Source organism: Vigna unguiculata, chromosome 2 (assembly GCF_037176805.1).
Source record: "Vigna unguiculata cultivar grain cowpea cultivar isolate G323 ecotype 2 chromosome 2, ASM3717680v1, whole genome shotgun sequence".
Lineage (NCBI taxonomy): Eukaryota > Viridiplantae > Streptophyta > Magnoliopsida > Fabales > Fabaceae > Vigna > Vigna unguiculata.
This window is the reverse complement of record NC_140793.1, coordinates 22,719,355-22,742,638: the sequence shown is the minus strand read 5'-3', so window position 1 is coordinate 22,742,638 and position 23,284 is coordinate 22,719,355. Positions and strand designations below refer to the sequence as shown.

The window sequence follows — 23,284 nt, the reverse complement described above, 5'->3', positions numbered from 1 at the left end:
AAAAATCAAATTTTCAAATTTAAATTATTGAAAAATAAAAGGAAACACATTTAAATTTGTATTCCTAACAATAATTTTTTTTTTCACAATCAAATCAAAAATTCATTTTCCTCTGCATTTGCTTTACACCAAAACAAAAAGAATGTAAATATTTTAAGAGTCAAAGGACTATGCAAATAACGATGCCATTGTCTAGAAGAAAGAAAACGACAAAATATATTTGTAGGTACTATGCTGTGTAATAAAAAAATTAAAAGTATCAGAAGATTTTCTATATCAAAGTTGATGGATGTGAAAAAAGAGGGTGCAGTACATTAAAAATCACAACATTCCTCAAACATCACGAGAAAAATTTATGAAGCCCTCAAGCAACACGTGGTCTATTAATAATTAATAAATAATTTAGCTTTTCATACTTTATAGTACTTTATGCAGATTTCCCTGTCTGTGGCTGCCCACAACAAAAGCCAGAACTAGACAAGGTTTCTCATTTCTTAATCATTTGCAGAGTCATTTTTTATTCTCAATCAAGCCCTGTAATGTTAGCAGAGTAAGAAGGTGATTCCTCTTAAATAAAGAGGAGAAATCATGAAACCAATGATATCCGTTGTATAAAAAATCCTCAATCTTGTTTATTACAATAAACCAGGTCAACAAATAAGGATATTTAGCGAGCTAAAGACATGATACTGAAGCAATTAAGCTCTCTAACTTGAGTAAAACCTGATCAAATAAAAGTAACATGAAAGAAAAACAGTAACAGAAATCTAAACTATATGATTTGCATGATGATAGCATATCAGTAAGATGAGGCAAAGACCAACACATTCATCCCAAAAAGGGAACTTCAAACTAAACTTTTTCCTTTAAGCCACTGCAGGCATGTCCTTGAGCCATGAATCTAGGGGTTTGCCAATGGAGTAAACAATGAAGCCAATTTCCCTGAGCTTGTTGACATCCACAACATTTCGGCCATCAAAAACGAAAGCAGGCTTCTGCATGCAGTCAAAAACCTTTTTGTAATCAAGGTTCTTGAACTCATCCCACTCGGTCAAGATGCAGATACCATGTGCATCCTTGATTGCCTCATAGGCATCCCAAACCACAGATACTTGCTTGTTGGAAGTGGGGCTAAGAGGTTGAAGATGAGCAGGGTGATCCCAATCAAACTTTTTCATGGCCAAATCCCTCGTGATTTGGTCCTCAGAAACCTGAGGATCATATATGCTCAATTTGGCTTTGTCTCCCAATAGGCCCTTGCACACATCAATGGCAGGTGTCTCCCTAGTGTCACCAGTGTCCTTCTTGAAAGCAAAACCCAGAACAGCAATTTTCTTCCCTGAAACTGTGTTGAACATAGAAGACACCACACGGTTCACAAACCGGGTTTTCTGGTAGTCATTCACCTTAATCACCTGTTTCCAGTAGTTAGCCACCTCTGGGAGGCCATTGCACTCACAGATATACACCAAGTTCAATATGTCCTTCTGAAAACATGATCCACCAAACCCAACACTGGCATTCAGGAACTTTGGTCCAATTCTTGAGTCTGTGCCAATTGAGTGAGACACCTGTGAGACATCAGCACCAGTTGCCTCACAAAGTGCTGACATGGCATTCACTGAGGAGATCCTCTGGGCCAGAAAAGCATTGGCTGCAAGCTTTGAGAGTTCAGCAGACCACAAATTGGTGCAAAGGATTCTATCCACAGGAACCCAGTGTGCATATACATCTCTCAGAGCATGAATAGCTTTTTGACCTTCTGGGGTTTCCCTACCTCCAATGAGGACTCTATCTGGCTTAAACAAGTCTGCTATTGCTGTACCCTCAGCAAGAAACTCAGGATTTGACAGAATTGTGAAATTGATTCCTTTCCTGTTGTGAGTCAGAATCCTCTCAATTGCCTCAGCCGTTTTCACAGGCACAGTTGATTTTTCGACCACAATCTTGTCTGTTTTCGAAACATCAGCAATCATCCTAGCAGCACTCTCCCAATATGTCAGATCAGCTGCCTTGCCAGCTCCAAGCCCCTGAGTTTTCGTCGGCGTGTTCACCGAAACAAAGACAATGTTAGCCTCAGCAACATGCTTCTCCACATCAGTGCTGAAGAAGAGGTTCTTCCCCCTGCACTTCTTCACCACATCATCAAGCCCAGGCTCGTATATGGGAAGATGATCGCTGTTCCACGCATTGATTCGTGGAGCGGCGATATCCACCACCACCACCTCAATCTCAGGACACTTCAGGGCAATCACAGCCATGGTTGGCCCACCAACATAACCAGCTCCGATGCAGCAAATTTTCACCATTTCTTATTCGTATCCACCACCCTGCTTCACAAAAACACCCAATGCTCCACACTCAAAATAACGCACAAACAATGCAAATTCCAAACTCAATCCCAAAATGTTCGTTCATCACAACACAACTCAACAAGATAAAAAATCAAACACATCAAGACCCAAAGCCGCGTATAATTGAAAAGACCATACGACAAAAACCCGCCCAACAACAGCATTTCCAAGAGAATGCTACGCAATCACGAAAATTACCACAGGAAGAACAAGATCCACAATTCCCAAGCAAAGCAGACACACAAACACAAACAGATCCAGAGACAGAAACAACATTAGATACAAAAACGCAAAGTGTTAAACACAAATAATCGAAACGCTCAGCTGATAAACACATGCACACACTAAAACATCACAAGAATATACTAAGCAAGAAACCAATGCGTAATCCGAATCCCCACATGATAAAAATTCAGCCACCAGATCTACCTACGCAATTCACACGGAACCAGCCAAACCGACAGATCCAGTGATCACCCAACCCACCCACAATTAAAAGTCAAACAACCCCGCATAAAAGAAAAGGTGGCATTTGAGAGAAAAACAATAACACCCAGAAGTCGAAATCGAAAGACGGCAAGAAAACACAAACTGGGTTGGTGGAAAAAAAAAAAGTCAGTTGCAGGCAAGACAAAGAAAATAATCAAAGGGAGTAACAATGGAAGAAAGAAAAAGGTGTGCTTGTGAAGAGATGGGTGGAATTTACCTTGAATGAAGAATGAAAGAGAGATCTAAAGAGAAAGAAAGAAAGAAGAATTAAGAGAAGAAGGAGGGAATGAAAGGAATGAAGAGGTGTGAGAACTTATATAGAGAAAAGAAAGAGAGAGAGAGAGAGAGAAAGAGAGAGAGAGAGAGAGAGAGAAAATGGCAGTGAAAGATCAAGATCTAACTCCGTCCCGTTCCGTAGACCATAGTTTTTCCGTGACAAAAGCATTACACCGCCACTACCATTGTGCCTCACACGTTTTCGCTTTTCACTCCTTTTCTGCGTCTTCTCTTCTTACCCGCTAATTATTTCATTTTCCTAATTAATTAATATTAATTAATACTCTCTCTCCGCAAATTCTTCCTTAACTTTTATCCAATTCACTTTAGTTAATGGGATATTCTCTACTGTTACTACTATCTAACCATCTCTTCACTCTTCCTTTCTTCGTACACACAAATGCTACTTTTTCACAAATATAAAATTCATGTTCATGAAATCTATGTAACAGATTTCGTTAATCTAGATATTAAATTATTTTCAAATATTTTAATGCAATTACACATATATTTTTATTTTTAAAAATTTACAAAAAATATAGAATTTTTTTCCAACTTAAAACACGTACTGTTTTTTGTAAGTTTGTAAGAACTGAAAAATTAATAAATATTATAAAAAAATAGAGAAGATATCAGACATATAATAAAGTTGATTGCGTTTAAACTGTCATGTGTTCTAAGGACTTCTAATTACGTTTAGTTATTAAGTTTTATGCAAGGAACAATATCAATTGGAGTTTGAAAAAAAAAGTCAATTACAAATTTGACTCCCTACTTTTGAATAAGAAAAAAAATTAGAAACTGCTTGCTACACAATTTGTGTTTCTTCTATTTCTTTTTTTTTTTTTTTACAGTTTTTATTTCTATTACGATTAATTAGTCAAATTAACTTTATCTTTATTCCATTTAAATTTTACATGATGTAAAAACCGTCTTTCTTTCTTAACTAGGTTGACTTGTAAGATTATTGTATTGTTTAACTAATCCTAAATTTTGGCGTAGCGATATGAATAGATATAACGTGCTTTAATTTAAACAAACGTTTCCATAACTTTCTCAAGTTAATGATTTTATCTCTTTAATACAATTTATTTATAGATAATGGTTAAAATATCTGTTAATCTCTTTACTAATTATTTTTATTTATAATCTGAGTAGATTTACTACCAATGTGTAAGAGTAAATTTATTTAAGAAATTATGACTTCTAGATATGAGTTACCAGAAACCGGAAAGAGTGAAGTTAGTGATATATAAAATAAAAATTTAAATTTGTTTAAATTTTAGTGTTTTCAAAATAAATAATTAAAAAATAATTTATTTATGTAGATTAGATTTACTTCTTAAAAGAAGCAGAAAAATGTTTATTTTTAAATTGAACAAAGTAAACAAACACGTAAAAAAACATAAATGTACGTATTTTATTAAGAAAATATTTGTTTAGAAAATATGTACAGGCAAACTCATTCCAATATATATATTATTTATAAATTAAAATAATTAAAAATACTTTAATAAAAAAATTAATGAAAAGAACAATTAAAAAACATATTTTTATCATGAAATGTCTCATTAAAAAACGGAAGAAATATAACATAAAAAAAAAAAAAACTTTTTCAAATTGTGGCAACATAAAATGTTGCAATATTATGCATGAACACTTTACTCATCTCACATGCACCATATGTTATACAATCAAATTCTTCAAGTTTATTTGCCACAATACTTAATTTCACATCACATGTTTGATGGCAATTTTTATGGTTTATATTAAACATGAATCTAACCCCTTTCTTAACCTTCAAGATTGATCTTAAATCTAAGAAAAAAAAAGTAAATATTTTCATCAATATAAAATTAGTATTCAAAACCCAATATCTCGCTTTTTTATTTTTTTTTTATTTGTTTCCTTTTCGGAAACTGTTAGGAAGCTTTGAATTTCAGAAAAGTTGTATATCACATGGACAGAGAAATTGAGTACCTTGGAAGATAGTTCAAAGCAACAAAAATGGCAGATGCAAAGCAAGCAATCGTTCTTAGGTTAAATTAAATATCACATGAGAGTCAACTAAAAAAATTCTATGTTGTTAGTTATTAATTATAAGTATGGTTGGATGAGTTTCTATATAAAATATGATGTTCTATTTATAAGTATATATGATGTAAAATAGTATTAAATTTTATGTTCTTTATGTAAGATAAAAATGTAATAATTGTAGTTGTAGTACTGTAAGGTTAATATAACTTATAAGGGGGGAAAAAGTTCGGGGGTAGAGAAATTTTGCTTTATTTTCTTTTATTTTTCTATACACTTCAAAAGGAATTTTCTTTTATTTTTCTATACAAATAATTTTTTAGTTAGGAAAAAAAAATGTAGTATGCAACAGAAATAAAAGCTTCCTAAAAGACAAAAATAAAACTTTGTTTCAGTTTCAGTTTCAGTTTTAAACTTACATTAAATCATTATAAAGTTACATTTATAACAAGTTTAAACGACTACTACTTAATTAATATCTCAAAGTTTATTATGTACAAATTAATAAAAGTTAAACATATATAAACTAATATCTTTTTCAAGTGAATCAGACTAGAACTCAACTTTCTCTGTCAAGTGATAGGCAACACCCAAGAATATTATATCTTCGAGACAAGACATTGTCTCAAAAATACTCTCCAACTCTTATAAAGAGAAGCAAATCAAATTGATCTTAAGTCTGCTTCCTTTATAAAATGGACTTATTTATAACTTTATCTTTTTATTATTAAAATATTATAACATTATCTCTTTAAAAATCATCACTACTTTTATAAAACTTGCAATGAGTAAAAAATGAATATTGTAAATGGATACCCGCGAGTAATGGGTACGGATATTTTTAATACCTGCATGTTAACGGGATAGGTATGGGTATCATAGTATTCGTACTCGTGGATACCCGTACATGTTATACTTTAATTTAAATTAAAAAAAAATAAAAAAACATGATTAAAATATTAACATTTTGATTTTGAATGAGTTATTTTTTATCAATTAGTTTTTAAAAAAAAATTATTTCTTTGTAAACTGTCATTCAACACTATATAAATGGGTTATTTGGATTCTATTTAAAATTTATGAATGTTATGTATTGTATTTTATTTTCTTTGAATTTACGATTAAAATATGTTAAATTTTTATTTTTATTTTTTTGTAATACTTGTAGGTACTCGTGGATATTAAAAAAATATGTGGGTACCCACATAACGGATACCCGACATGGATATGGGTACGGACAGATATTTATCCATCTGGTACACAATCATGATAACATGAAAGATGAGGTTGTGTCATGAATTAATAGATTGTCCATTGATTTATTATAGTTACATTGATTGACTTGCTATAATTTGTCATATAATTAATTACTCTTTATTAGACACATAAATTGGTCGGTCTCTATTATCTCTCATGTTTTCCTCTTTTTCATTTGTAGTAGTGAGAGTGTCTTCTCTATGACGAGAGTGCTCATACCTCAATTGAGACTCTTCCTAAATACTAAATACTAAATACTTTCTTTATTTACAAGTTTATCTTTTAATTTTATTTTTGTGATAAGAATTGTTTTATCAATTTTCATCTCTGTCTTATTATTATTATTATTATTTATTATTATTATTATTTATATTTTATTATTTTTTCTAACATTTAATATTGTAATAGAAAATTTAATTTAAATTAGGGTAAATTTTCTATGGTATTTTTACTATATTAATTTAAATTATGCATGTCTAATGTTGGTATTATGTATGGGTATAAAAATCATATTTTCTTTTGTATTATAAAATGTATATACGCAATGAATGTACGATGATCATTTATTATTATATAAATCTTATATGGTAATTATTATAAAAGTGTGAAAGGAGACATTTAAATATCAAGATTATACATTATACATATATTACAAATGGATATATTTTAAGTTAATGATATATTAAAATATACATATTATGTGTAAGAATGTAAATTAGGAGTTTTAATATGAATATATGATTTTGATTTTGTTATACTATTAATATATAAAGGTTCAAAGATTTCTAGAGATGATGGTTAATACTTAGTTTTATTTTATATGACTTGCGGAGTTGATTAATTTTGAACGGTACCAACAATGAATTGAGGTTATTAAGTCCATTAAAATTTAATTATAGATATGATTATTTGGTATGCAGTAGTGTTATATAGAGTAACATATATATTGTGTTTTGTTGATAGTACAACAACTCATACAATTCTCAAGGGTAATATTTTTTTTTTGTTTGGTTATGCGAAAAGTCAATATTAACATTATTTCTTCTACTACAATTGAAGGCTCCAGAAGAGCTACTATATTTCTACCAAAAATTCTAATAGAAACTTATTAATTTCCAAAGATATTCGTTTAAATGGATATCATATTGAGATAAACAATGTGTATTGGAGAAATTATCAACCTTATTTTAAGGCTTTTACTACACATATTAATACAATTAAAATGCATGTCATTGTAAACTAGAATTTTACGAATCAAAATGAAATCTATGTTTGGCATGATCAGTTGGACGGTTTGTACTACACATATATTAATATAATTGAAATTCATGTCATGGTAAACCGGAAGTTTACAAATCACAATGAATTCCTTGTTTGGCGTGATTAGTTAGGTCATCCTAGATCTATTATAGTGCAAAAAATAGTTGAAAAATTCATGTGGACACCCACTTAAGAGTCAAAAACTTTTTTAGTCCAACGATTTCTCATATACTACATGTTCACAAAGGAATTTTGATAATAAGACAATCATAGGAAAAATTAGAAATCAGACAATATCATTTTTAGAATAAATACAAGGTGATATTTATGGTCCAATACACCCATCATGTGGATCATTTAGATTTTTCATGATTTTAATTAGTGCATCAACTAGATGATCACTTATTTGTTTATTATCAACTCGTAGTCAGACGTTTGTAAAGTTATTAACACAATTAATCAAGTTAAGAGCTTAATACCCAAATTATCCGATTAAGAAAAGTCATCTTGATAATACTGGTGAATTTACATCTCATACTTTTCATGAGCATTGTATGTTAATTGGAATTGAATTTGAACATCCAGTAGCACATGTTCATACTAAAAAAGAACTTGTAGAATCATTAATAAAACGTCTAAAACTGGTTGCAAGACCATTACTTATGAGAGCTAATCTTTCAATGGCTACTTAGGGATATGCAATTTTGCATGCTACATTATTGATTTGCATCTAGCCAGTAAGTTATCACAAATATTTTATTATGCAATTGATTTTTTATTCAGTAGCCTAATATTTCTCATTTAAGAATTTTTTAATGTGTTATATATGTTCTAATTTCCCTACTAAAAGGGACTGTGATGGGTCCTCAAAGACGATTGATAATATACGTTGGATATGATTCTCCATCAATAATAAAATATCTTAAACCATCAACAAGAGATTTATTTACAATTTAATTTGCCAACTGTCATTTTGATGTATAAGTTTTTTCCAACATTAGAGGGAGAAAGAAAACTATTAGAAAATGATATCGGTTGGAATGAATTATAAATATCTCGTCTTGATCCTTGTACAAAAGAATGTAAACTATAAGTTCAAAGGACACTTCATTTACAAAATCAGTCAATAAATTACCAAATGTTTTTACTATCACAAAAAGGGTAACTAAACCACATTTATCAACTATTAATGCTCTAAATAAAATTGATATTAATTCATAACACGCTCGAAGAGTGGTAGGCTTATTGGTTCCAAAGACACACTTGAAGCGTGGTAAGCCTATTGGTTCCAAAGATAATAAAACCCTCGAATGAGAAAAAAGAAGCTAAAAGGCAAGAAGACTTAATGGAAAAGTTGGAAATTCCAAAAGATTTATTTGACATAATTAATTATTTGGTTCTAGAAGAACCTCGAGTACCTGAAATTGTTGAAAACTCAATAAATTATGTCATGAATAAGATAATGTGGAATCAAAATGAATGTTATGTGGAACCAAGATAATTAATTATTTGGTTCTAGAAGAACCTCGAGTACCTGAGACTTTTGTATATAATATAACGATGAATGTTATGAGTGACAACAAGGATCAATAACCAATGACCATTGAAGATTGGCGACAAAGAAATGATTGGCCAAAATGGAAAGATACAATAGAAGTATAACTAGATATAAGGCATGGTTAGTTTCTTAAGGTTTTTCAGAAAAACCTGGTATTGATTTTTGAAGAGACATATTCCCTAGTATTGCATGCATCAACATTTCGATATTTGATTAGCTTAGTTGCACAAAAAGGTCTGCATATAGATCTAATGAATGTTATTACAACCTATTTATATAGTTCTCTTTAAAGTGATATTTATATGAAACTCTTTAAAGGATTTAATTTGCCCAACAATGCAAATTCTAAAGAGAATTCTTCAATAAAATTGAACAAGTCCCTTTATGTATTAAAGCAATTACGACGTATGTGGTATAATTGTCTTATTGAGTACTTGTTATAATAAGGGTATAAAAATGATTCTATTTGTCCTTCTATTTATATGAAAAGATCACAAAATGAATTTGCCTTAATTGTTGTTTATATAGATGACATAAACATTGTTGGAACTCTTAATGACCTCACAAAGTCAAAGGCAACTATTGCTTAAAGAAAGAATTTGAGATGAAGGCTTTTGGAAGGACAAAGTTTTGTTTGGGATTACAAATTATGTATTTAAATAAAGGTGTTTTTTTTTACATCAAGAAACTTATATAACGAAGGTACTTAAAAGGTTCTCTATGGACAAGTCACGTCTATTATGCACTCCAATGGTTGTATGGTCGTTTTAGACCTCAAGAAAATGATGAAGAACTTCTTGGTCCAAAAGTATCATATCTTAGTGTTATAAGAGTACTAATGTATCTTACTAATTATACTCGACTTCATATGGCATTTTTTTGTAAATTTAAGCAAGACATGGTTCTTCACCTGCAAGAAGACATTGTACCAGAGTAAAACATATACTTTGTTACCTTAAGTGTACTATAAATATGAGTTTATTTTATCCAAATTATTTAAAATCATATCTAATGGGTTATGGAGGTGTGTGTCATTTATCATATCCTCACAGTGGTTGATCTCAAACATGATATTTATTCACATGTGGTTGCACAATGATTTCATGGCGGTCCGTGAAACAAACCATAACAACATCCTCAAATTATGTTGAATTTTTAACATTAGGTAAGTCGTGAATGTGTTAGGTTAAGGTTTATAATTCAATATGTGTGACAAATTTGTGGTCTATCCTCGAGAAAAATGGAATGAACAATATATGAAGACAATAGTGCATTGTTCAAGTGAGAGAGTGATATAGAGATCTAAAAGATTCATTCATATGAAAATCTGACAGATCCATTTACAAAGTCTTTGTCAAGGAGAACTTTTGAGTAATCAATTCACAAGATTGGACTATGTCATCTTAATAATATAAGTTTAAATGAGGACGAAAAATAGAATATGTGATGAACAATATTGTATTAAAGAATAAATAATGTTGTACTCTTTTTCTTTAACTAGGATTTTATCCAAAAGAATTTTTCCTAGTAAGGTTTTAACGAGTCACATTTTTCAATGAATGGATATCCAAGAAGGAGTGTCATGAATTAATGGTTATCCATTGTTTTGTTACAATTACTAAAATGATTGATTGATGTGCTACAATTACCCATGTGATTGATTTATATCCTTTCTAGGTTACATTTTCTATCTATAAATAAGACTTTTCTTATTAGTAATAAGACATACAAAAATTAGTCTTTATTATCTCTTATGTTTTTTTCTTTCTCTTTCTTCTTCTCTCTATTATCAACTTTATTTTATAATAGATTGACTTTTATCGATGTTTTTCTCTATATATTTATAGTCTCAAATAGAGAAAGTTTGTCTGAAGTGTAATCCTTTTGTGAATCCATTAGTAGTCTCAAATATTCAAACATAAGTAAGCTGGGCTTAGAAAGTTAAAAAAAGAAAGGCCGAGAAAGTTATAGAAAAAGATAATATATTGATGATGATTTTTATAAATGAAACGCGATTAATATTAAATCTATTTATAATTAAACATTTTATGAATAAAATAATTAAGTGTCATCTTTAAAATCACTATTATTTTTAAACTATTTTCTAAATCAAAATATATATATATATATATATATGTATATATATATATGAATAAAAATAGATATATAAAATATAATGTGAGAATATGAGATCTCATTTATTCAAAATAAGAAACATGTAAATTAATTAATAGTTATAACCTCTTGGAAAGTTGTCGATACACTTTTATAACTACTGCAGTAGTTGGACGCGAATCAAAGAAAATGAATAAATAGAGTTTGCATTTTTACTTTTGATTTGATACAGTAATAAAGGAGAGATAATGGTTTTTATAAAACTATTCATTATTAAAATTGAATCAATTGAAAAATTGGGATTAAAAAAATAATAATTGGGCATATTTTATTTTGAAGTAAAGATTCTCTGAATAGTCTCTTGAATCGCCTTTTCTTGTTTTATACTCTTTCTTACTCATAACCAAAAGCCTTTATTAGGTCATTATTTTGGTTTAGAAACGTAGAAAATCATATAGCATAAAGTATATTAATTATATATAATACATCTTATTGTTACACACCTTACAGAAGACACTTTAGTGCAAGGTCTCATGTTCCAACTAAAAGGTATTAAAAAAAACTATTAAGGTGGGTAACATTTAGCAATGATAGTTACTTGACAATATGATTCATACTTAGGAATAATTTATTGAAAGATGAAGTTTCTTATAGAATGAGTTGTTTGTTGGGTAGGAGCTTAATAAGAACTTTACATTTATAAAAATCACTTTAAATCAATAAAAAAACAATATAATATATTAACGATTTATTATTAGATTAACTCTTTTGGTAACTTTATGGGAGCGTATAGTAAAAGTATGAGACATATATAGCTCTATATTAACTTTACCATGTAAATTATATATATATATATATATATATATATATATATATATATATGGAAAGTAAGTTTAAGTCTTTAGATTTACACAAAGTTTAAACAGGTAATATGATTTAAACATATGATTTATATATTTTATATACATAAAACTCCAAATTCAACGTATTTTGTGAAAATTAGTTAGTTAATTTGAGTTAATCAATGAAATAAGTTAATTGATTTTTTTATATACATTGATTGTCTAATGAATGAAGGGGCGTGAGTTTTCTTGTTATAAAACTTATCATGGTATCAAGAGCCTAGAAAAATCCTTGGGAGAATTAATTTTGTTTTCAGCATAATGACGACAACTTCTTGATATTTTGAATGTTCCCAAAATGAAGAATCGTCTTCATGGTGAGAATGACACTCCTTTGATTATTGACACGAGAGTCTCACAACATGTATATGAAATTTATTTTGTATGATAAATGTGAAAATATTACAAACATACTAGTAGGATTGCCAAATGGGATAGATGCCACAACTACAAAGGAGGGTGACGTGATTTTGAATGGTGGTTTGCATCTTGATAAGGTTCTTTTTGTGCCTCAATTAACTTTCAACTTAATACATGTATCACAATCAATTGATGTCTCCAATTGTATCATTCATTTTATTCATGAATTGTATGTAATATAGGATCGGAATATGAAGACATTGATTGGAGAAGGTGAATAGACTAATGAAATTTCTTTTTTTCTAGGGTATTTCGAAGTTGCATGCAATAAGATTTGACAAGGATTTGTCAATTGATCTATGGAATAAACGTTTGGGTCACCTATTAGACAAGGAGTTAACATTCATTTCCCATGTGAGTCAATTTAGTATAAGCAATAATAGTAGAATCTATGATGTTTGTCCTCGTACTAATCAACAAAGGAATAATTTTTCATTATGTGAACATATTGCATGTAGTTTGTTTGAATTAGTTAATTTGATTTTTAGGGACCTTATGCACTCATTCTTCTTATGGGTTGCGATATTACTTAAAATTGTTGATGATTATTTACTCATAGTTTGGGTTTATTGGTGAATTTATGTATGTGTTTATGAACATTGTTACCCTTGTTGAAAGACAATATAATACAAGAATAAAGAAAGTATGAAGTGACAAAGACACTGAGTTTAACTGGTTGCATGAATTTTCTTTAAACAATTGGATTGTGTTTAAGAAATCTTATGTCGGTACTCCTCAACAAAATAGAATAGTGGAAATAAAACATCAACATGTTATCAATGTGACATGTGCTCTCAAATTCTAGGGTCATTTAGCAATGCAATTTTGAGGTGAGTGAGTCAACAACGTATTATTTAATTAATTACATACTGTCTAATGTGCTTAATTATTTAACACCTTATGAAAAAATTATTTGGTAGAACACCTGATTTTGACAACATGAAATTTTTTTTGTTGCTTATGTTATGCGTATCAAGAACATTATGATGGGGAAAATTTTGTAAGTAGAAGTTGAATGTTTATATTTGTGGAGTATCCTTATGGAAAAAAGGGATGGAAATTGTAAGATTTGGAATCTCACGAATATTATCTCTCTAAAGATGTCAAATTTTGTGAACATGAATTCCCTTTTGTTGGGTCACAAGACAACACTCTTTATACTCCTCAAATTAATTATGATTTTGAGTACACTACAAATGATATTGCACGGGAGAATTATGATTCAACGAGGGATGTATCTATGGCTTTGCAAGGAGAAGAGTAACCTCAACTTCAAAGGAGGTTTTGTGGAAACTATTATGAAGCTAATTTGGCAGTTGATGAGAGAGTAAGTACGAGTGGTGTGGATGGTCAGGTATTGTCTCTACATGGAGTTGATGAGACTAATGATGTTATGGTGGACCAAGAAGAAAATATGGAGACAAAAATGGGAAGGGGGATGAGAAAAAAAACTCCATCAACAATGTATAAGAATTTTTGTCACTCATGTCATTAGAAAAGTAAAGTCCTCGGAAAGTTCATATGCTCAACAACATTCCTCATATACTCCTTATCCTATTACTTTCTTTTGCAAATAGTGAATGATTTTTTGCTAGACATCAAAATTTTTGTTGCAATTGTGATAACAAGGAAAGAACATAAGAGTTTTAACGAAACCGTAAGGGATTTTGGTTGGCGTGCTACAATGGTTGACGGGATACAAGCCTTAGAAGAGAATGAGACATAGGCTTTGTATAAACCACTGCCTCAAAAGAAAAAAGTAAATGGGTGTACAAAATAAAATATTACTCAAATGGGAGTAAGTCATTGTACAACTTGAAACAAACTTCTCGTTGTTGGTTTGCTAAGTTGACTATTGCCTTGAAGTTTTATGGCTTTATCCAATCTTGTTTAGATTACTCATTATTTACATTACATAAGGGATACGTACATATATATATATGTGTTAGGCTACGTTGATTACTTTATTATTGTAGGCATCAATATTTTAGCCATGATAATTTTTAAAGCTTACTTAGGTTCTTGCTTTCAAATGAAGGACTTTGGAGTCTTAAAATATTTTCTAGGGTTGGAGGTAACCCATAATCCCAAGGAAATTTATCATTGCCAGTGAAAATATGCATTGGAAATTATTGAAGACATGTGTTTATTAGGTGCCCAACCTATGGATTTTCAAATGGAACAACACCATAATCTATCAAAGGTTGATTGGGTAACTAATATATTTGTCCGTGACTATACATGATCTTGCGTATTCTGTAAACATTTTTTCTCGGTTTATGCAAAAATCTCGTAAAGATCATTGGGATGAAACCTTTAGGATTATCAAATATTTGAAGAAACATATAGGGCAAGGCTTCATCTCCTTATTAGTTGCATTCACCACTGGCCTAGCAATGCTGTTGAAACTTAGCGTCCTCATGAATGTGGAATAATCCCCTGAGGTACGTTGTCTTGGAATTTCTTACTCAACCATATCTACCGTTTTTTTTCTTTTTCTTGATATGGTGAATTAATGCTAGAGCTTTCTAAAACGGTTGTTGCTTTTTATGCTTCCCTAAGAAGTCTCATTTGTTTACTATTGTTCTTTGGAGTTGTTCGTTAAATTTCAAGATCATAATATAATTGATCAGTTGGAATCGTACCTCTCATGCAAATAAGAAAACACTAGAAAGGACGAGTTAAATACTTTATTTTTTAATTATAAATAAATATTAACTAAACACAAATAATAAAAAAATAATATAAACAAAATATAAACTATGTAAACCTGAATTGTCACATAAAACACAATTTACTAAATCAACACTGGTCCCAACAACACCGCTAAAAACTTGTTACAAAATTGGCAAGTTACCAAATTGTACAAGTAATAAAGTGGACAAGTTCATATATCATTTTCCAATAGATTTGCGTTGTTAATAAAAAATATGTTTATTCAGTGATTAAGGCTAAACAAACTTTGAAGTAATGAAAAGGTATTAATTACTAAATAATTGTAAAATTGTATAAAGCAATTAAATTTATTTAATGAAATATATGGTAAAGACTTCATCGAGGTTGGGTTTTATGATTCAATTAAATGCAAAAGGCCAAACAATATACTTCTATTCCTACCCTAACGTTCACACCATATGTAACAAGTTCTAATGTCTTAGTGACAAGTCTAAACTTTAATAATAAAAACTACAATGTCTTAGCAATTTTTATTATAAGTTTGCATTAAGAAAAAAATTATGATGTTATGAAAGACCAATTGTTTCACATTTATGTCCAGCACGTGAGATCTATTAGTTGTTCTATCCTAATCAAGTTTTCCAAACTATTTTTCAATTGGTAGGTACTACCAAATATGTAAACAATAAGTCTCTAGTTAAGAACAAGAATAGAACACAAGAGTGATGTAAAAGAAATATATTGAATAGTAGAAATCACAATGACTGGAGATACACTACGTCCAACCACAATGAATAAGGGGGTTAGTTACTCCAATACATTCTAAACTCTAGAAAAGAATAAAAATGAATGCCTCTAGCCTCTAGAATGAACCTTTGCCATATCTCTCTTAGAGTTAGTTTCCTATGCCCTAAGGGTGTGTCTTTAGAACTTTGTCAAACCTCCTATTTATAGGATATGGGCGAGTTTGCTTGAACTGGACTAGGCCTTAAATTTGTACTTGATTTTCGTAATTAAAGTAACCAAATCTATTGACAACTGATTTTGTTGAGATATTCTTCAATCTTCAATTATTTTCATTTATTTGATTTTTATAATTGAAGTAACTCATATGTTGATAAATAATTTTGTTGAGATATTCTTCAATCTTAATTGATTGCTACTTATTTGCACAATATTTTCACAAATAAGAACCAAATATTTCTATTTCCAAATTTATTAAATAAAAACCTTAATTATCTAAAAAGTAATAATAATACCAATAAAAGATAAAAATAAACAAAATAAAAACAATGATAATGACAATTACCAATTATCAATTTGATTGTGACTATACATGATCTTGCTTATTTTGTAAACATTTTATCTTAGTTTGTATAGAAACCTCATAAAGAGAATTAGAATGTTGCCTTAAGGGTTATCAGATATTTGAAGAAACATTTAGGGTAAGGTATTCTACTACAATTTGATAGTAAACTGGAACTACAGGGATGGTGTTATTTAAATTGGGTAGGTTGTCCACTTACAAGACGTTCTTTGACTAGCTGGATGATGCTTCTTGGCTTTTTTTTTTCTAGAATCCTGGAAAACTAAGAAACAATCAACAATCTTTCGCTCTCTATTGTAGAGGTTGAATATCTCTCAGTAACGATGACTACAAATGAGTTAAAATGGCTCAAACAATTACTTATTGATTTGGGGTTTACTTATTCTAAAGGGATCCAATTGTATTATGATAGTGAATCAACATTACATATATCTCAAAATTTAGTTTTTTCTGAAAAAACAAAACATATTGAAGTTGATTGTCATTTTGTTCATAATAAAGTAATAACTGACATTATTTGTCCCTCGCATGTTCCCACCAAGGTATAACTAGTAGACACTTTTACAAATTCCTTGGAAAAAACACAATTTGAGTCTTTTTATCACAAGTTATACATTTAAGATCTTCATGCTCTAACTTAAGGGGATATTGAGATATTATCATTATGACTACATATTTTATTTTATAATTGATTAGGAGGTATATTCTTAACCTATTTATGGGCATAATTATGGTCATATTTATGAACATTATTTGATGGATATTTTTAGTGGTTGTAGTTTTGCCTTATTTTTGGGTAGCAAAGTCTTGTAATATGTATTTATATTGATGGCCTAATGAATAAAGGGACATGAGTTTTCTTGTTGTACAACTTATCAATGATTGAATTTCATTGATTTGGATATTAAGTTTTGAATGGTTATTTTGGATTGAAATGTTTGGAACATGAAATTTGTGCAATGATTGTCTTTATGTACTTATTAGTAAGGGGAATTAGTTTAGCTTCAAAAAAATTTTGTAGTTTTTATTGATATGCCAATTGATTAAAGCGCCTTAGGCCCGGGAGCTCTATCGAATTTAAATTCCAGAATGCCATCCAACAGTACTTGAGTGACGCCCAACTAATTGCCTAGGAGGCCCTATTAAGTGAGCACTCAATGACCTAAGTGTGGCGCCTAACGCTTTGGGTCATTGGAACTCACTATGAAGTGAGCGCTTGATGGGTCTAGAGTGGTGCCCAGCACTATGACGGGTTCAACCCGAGTGGGCCGAGTTCATGTTTGGCCCGTATTGAAATTTGCAAAAAAAATTTAGTCAAACCGGCTCGAACTCGTGGTGGGGGTCGAGTTGGCTCATGGGTTTTAACCCATTTTGATAACTATACGTCCTTATGAACCAATTGCTCCACCCAAATGCCCAATTCTCAACTTCACAATTTTAATCAATCAATTAGTTACATAAGGAAATTAAATCACACTTTCACAGATTTCAAACCAACCATCAATTTAAATCAATTCTTCAAAAAATTCATACCAATATAGTCCTAAATTCTATCAAGTACATACAACAATTAACATTAACTTTCCTTACATTGGTTAAACAACTTTTTCTCGCATTGTTACTCCTTAGACCTCTATCTAACATAGGATGACCTAACTAAACAATAAATACTCCAATTATAAATCTAAACATGCCACCATTATTTCATATCAACATAGATTCACTTAGACCACCATTAAATCACATGCATAACCATATAGACCACATGTAATCCAAGGAACAAACAACCTAAAAAGGAGTAAAAAGTAAACTTACTTTGTTCTTCCTTTAATTCGGATAGTTACGTAGAGTTCTTTACTAGAAACACTTTTATGATCTTTGATTTTCAAAAAGATAAATATTGGAGTTAGAAATTTAGAAAGATGGTAAATAGAAAATTATAAAAAAATTATGACTTTTACAAAATGAACTTCAGTTAATTGAAAATCTATTTATAGTTTAAAGCTTTTATTATTAAAATATTATAATGTTATGGTTTAAAAATCACCAAAACTTTTATATCATTTTCTAAGATCTTATTAGTAACCGTCTCGACTCTAACTCAAAATTATAAATCAAATAAATAAAAAATGAGTGGTCTAACAAAAATAATCTAAAATTATAAATAAAAAGCAACTCCTAGTAAAATAATCCTAACATTATAAATAAATAAAAAATAACTCTTATTAATATCAGTTAAAAATAACTTATTGATATCACAGATAATTAGTCGAATGTTAACGAAGAAAATCCTAAATAATATTAATGGATAAATAACCTCACATACATTATTAACAACAAAAGTTAATTGATATTGGTTGAAAATGTTTAATTTATATAAATCGAAATAGTCCCACTTAACATAAATTGAAAATAAATGTATTTAATATTAATTCGCGAGAAGAAAAAAATATAAATTTAAAAATAAGAAAGAATGAAATACTTACTATTTGAATGAAATTAAGATCTTAAAATTATTTAATATATTCTTAAAATTTTATAATTTAAACTTTTTCAAATTTATTAAATAATATATTTTACCATAAATCATTCCACACTCTTTTTCTTTTAAAATTATCCTTATTCCAAACATGTAAACCATGTCCATCTCATTTAGGAAGTACAGTCTGAAGGACACATTGATCACAAGCAAGTTTTTTACTTTCCACTCTAATTAGTTGTTTTTGAAACATGGTTTTGGAATAGTCAAAAACACACCTAAATGTTTTATTGCAGAACTGCCTAATGACTGCTTTATATTATTGAACATTGGCATGGGTTGCCGAGTAGGGATCACACCACTAAACCTAAAGTCAAGTTGCAACATATAAAGTAAATTAGGGTTAAAAATGTTTTTCTTCTTCCAACTCTACAATATTGTATTTAGTTTTAAATTAAATTATAAAATATTTAATTTCTGCAAATTTTTAATATTTTATTGGATTTTTCTTCTAAATTTGTTATAAAATTTTATAATAAAATATTTTTGTAACTATTTTTCCTACTGATAGTTAAATTTTTGTGAGTAATTATTTTTTTAAATTATAAAATTCGTAAGTATTTTTTACAAAATTTTCTGTAAAAATTATTTTTTTAAAATATTTTATAAAAATATTGATAATAAATTCTTACAAATCATTATTTATAATAAAATTGGCAAGTGTTTCTTAAAAAAAATTAAAAAAAATGATAAAAGATATATGTTCTTTTAATAATGTATAGTTTATAAAAAAATATAAAATATTTTACCTATAGAGTATGTTTTACGTGACAAACAAAACTTCACGTAATATATATATATATATATATATATATATATATATATATATATATATATATATATATATATATTATTTGTTAAAAATAATATTTTACATTAACTTTCGTAAAATATACGAACTAAATATTTTATAATTTACTTTAAAAAACGTAATTTTTTATAATAATTTAGAAACGAAAAATATATTTAACTTAAATAATTATAATTAATATGTTACAAATTTCATATGATTCATCATAGATAATATCGACACAAGTTAATATAAATGTTAACGAGTTTAGTTGATAAAACAGATAAAAGTAGAATTGCTTAAAAATTCAAACACTTAGGTGAAAAAGGAGAAATTTGAGACTTTGAGTTCCGAAACTATTGGCTAGATTAACGTAATGGTAACAAGTGATGTGAGGTTGGTGACGTATCACTTGAGAAGTGCAAATAAATAATAGCTCTTTTCGTGACCATAATAATGGTGATGCCACTGAATATGAACTTCACCATTTTCTGAATCAACCCTTTTGCTTTTTCTACTCAAAGTCACCATTTTGTGACATTTGGGAAAAATTTTTATTTTCAAACTTTTTAGTTAAACCAATTAATTTGGTTTAAATATTGAGGTTTATGTTTAAAGTAATTCAAGTAGACCCAACTCGTTGACCTTATTATTTTATTTTTTTTTCCACTGTGCATGCTTATGTGTATATATATCTTTAGGGCTGCCAACCCCATGTACCAAACTTTTATAAATGATATTATTACAATTTTAATAAAGATTTCTGAACTAAGTTTCTTAAATAGATTATTTTTTCAAAAACGTATATTAAATTTTATTTTAATAGCAAACAGTTTGTAAAGATATTTTAAGAAGCTCGTATTTTTATATTGTTGACTTTTTCTATTTATTTAGAATTTGTTTAGTTTCATTTGGAATTCGTTTTTTACTTCAAAAGAACCTCTCTCTGTACAAGATTTTTTTCTTTTATATTAAAAATAAATAAATGAGTGCACCAAGTTTCTAACAATTGTATATTAATTACTCAGATTTTTTTTATCGATATATTATATTTCATGTAATAAGGTATTATATTTATAATAAAATTATACTTTTCACATTTATAACATACGAAATAAACTCTTTAATTTTAAGTTTTATATTTTAATTTTAGTAATTCGATACACAATTCTAACAATTTTACATTATTTTAAAACATTACGGTTGACATGATTTCTGTGTCATCAATCAAATTTTAAAATATCAAAACATGAAGAAACAAATTCATTGAGTATGACACATGTTCTTGGTTTAGCAAAAACCTTGAAAATAGTAAACTAGATGAAACCAAATGTTTTTCTTTTTACTTTGAAGTTCTTTTTTCCTTTTTAAAATTTGACCTAAACCACGCTTTTTCCAAATGAACTTTCACATGGACATTAATTTTAGTTAAATGAAGGTACAACATGGAACCAAATGGTTGGTGTGCCATTTTACGTTACATGATTTAAAGGAAGAAACGTAGACAAGATAAAGAGATTTGCTGTGTTTGAGGAACATAATAACATGTTTTTATCTTAGGGGAAGGGTAGTTTGTTTTATTCTCAATATAGAAGCTGTAATTGAGTGCAAAAGCGCGTTAGAAGGGCTAATTTATCACGTCAGTGCACAGCTAAAAGGAAAATATTTTTTTCCATAATAGGTTAAATATTTTTCATTACCAACCCATGAGGTATTGAAATTTAGTTTCTCCTTTAATCTTTTAGTCATGATTTTGGTTTTATTTTCTTTAATTGTGATTCAATATGAATTTTTGTGTGCATTATTTTTTTTTAATTTATTAAGTAAATTTTAAGTGTTACTTTAAATAAATGTTTGGTAAGATTCCCTATATGTTAGATGTTAGTAAGAAAAATGTTGTAAAATGCAAGTAGAATTTAAATATGATAAAAGAAATATATGAGTGCTACAAATATTACCATTGTTATATTGTTATAAAAAAATACATATATAAAATTTAGGACAATAAAAATATCAACTTAACTCTTTTCTTATTATATGTAACATTATTTGTTTTGGTTCTCATACTATGTAGATCATAACACTTCACACAAACTTACATGAGGTTGAGCTATCAAACAACATGATATACATATAAATTAACACATATACGTATAAATCACGTCATATTGTAAACATAGAGTGAACATATAGTATAAATACAACAAATTAGAGATCAATCCCTTTTTACCCATAAAACATTAACTCTCATCTACTTCTCAATGCAATAGTTTTATTTGTCATATTTAATGCTTTTTAAAGACTCATATTAAGCATATACCTCGTTAGAGATTAATATTTTACCTGGAAATTCATTCTAAACTATTATGAGAGTAGTTCATGCACTTATTTTGTAAGTTCAATACACAAACTTCCTTCACCACTTGAAGTCTTAATCTATATGATCAAATCATTAGTGAAAAATAAAATATTTTCTTTCATTAATAAGTTTCGTACTTAATATTATGACCCTAAAAGTCACAATATAATCTCAAGTATCTCAGTGCATATACCCATAAAAGGGTAATTATTAAGTGTCTAGTTTACTTATAATTACACATTGTTTATACACTTATCTTGCATGAATTAGATGTAAATCTTAGTAAAACGATCCATTTTGCCTTTAATTACATAATGACGAGTAGATAAGTTATAAAAAGTGGAAATTGATATGTTTATGCTATTTTTGCAAGTAAAATGAAGGAAATTGAGAAGTTGGTGTTGAGCCCCAAAGTTGACACCGAGTCCCGTAAGGCAGTCTATGAAGATTCAAATACAAATCATGCGGTAGAACAGCAAAATTGTCACTCAGTCACACATGAAGAAACCTTCACTGCAAGAAAGCCTCAAGCTCTAGAATGATAGTTGAGCCTCACAAGAAAATCCACCTAGGGAGGAAACCTCATGGTTGACCAACATCACGGAAGCTCAAGCAGCACACAACTTTTCTATAAAAATAGAACATGCTTTTGTTATTCGTATGTTAAATTTGTATGCTGGTTTGGAGAACTTATTTAGTAATTCAGTTCTAGGTTCTTAGGCACTAATTTAATATCCTTAGAGAGAACCATGAAGGAGGAAGGCAACTTATTGCGCTTATCATTATGAGAAACTAACTTCTTCCTAGTTAAGATTGGATATAACTTCTCTAAACTCTTCGTACTGTAATTGATTCAATATATATTACGTTCTTGCTTTATGTGTTGCTTATTTAATTTGCTTTTATTGACTTAGTGTGACTTGATCAA

The 23,284-nt window shown here is 29.0% G+C and overlaps 1 protein-coding gene across 2 annotated transcripts; it reads right to left on the bottom strand.

Annotated features, from left to right (window-relative positions):
* Positions 1–589: 589 nt before the first annotated feature.
* On the bottom strand, positions 590–3,308 carry UGD1 (UDP-glucose dehydrogenase 1). Of its 2 annotated transcripts, none has more exons than XM_028057663.2 (2): positions 3,061–3,308; positions 590–2,330 (listed from the first exon to the last, which is right to left on the bottom strand). In XM_028057663.2, exon 2 carries the CDS (start codon positions 2,307–2,309, stop codon positions 867–869), a length of 1,443 nt encoding a protein of 480 aa, XP_027913464.1. In that variant the 5' UTR covers positions 2,310–2,330; positions 3,061–3,308; the 3' UTR covers positions 590–866. The 2 variants fall into 2 exon arrangements, with proteins under 2 accessions (XP_027913464.1, XP_085526001.1); XM_085669875.1 differs by having other exon boundaries at positions 590–2,333; positions 3,061–3,285.
* Between the last annotated feature and the right edge of the window lie 19,976 nt (positions 3,309–23,284).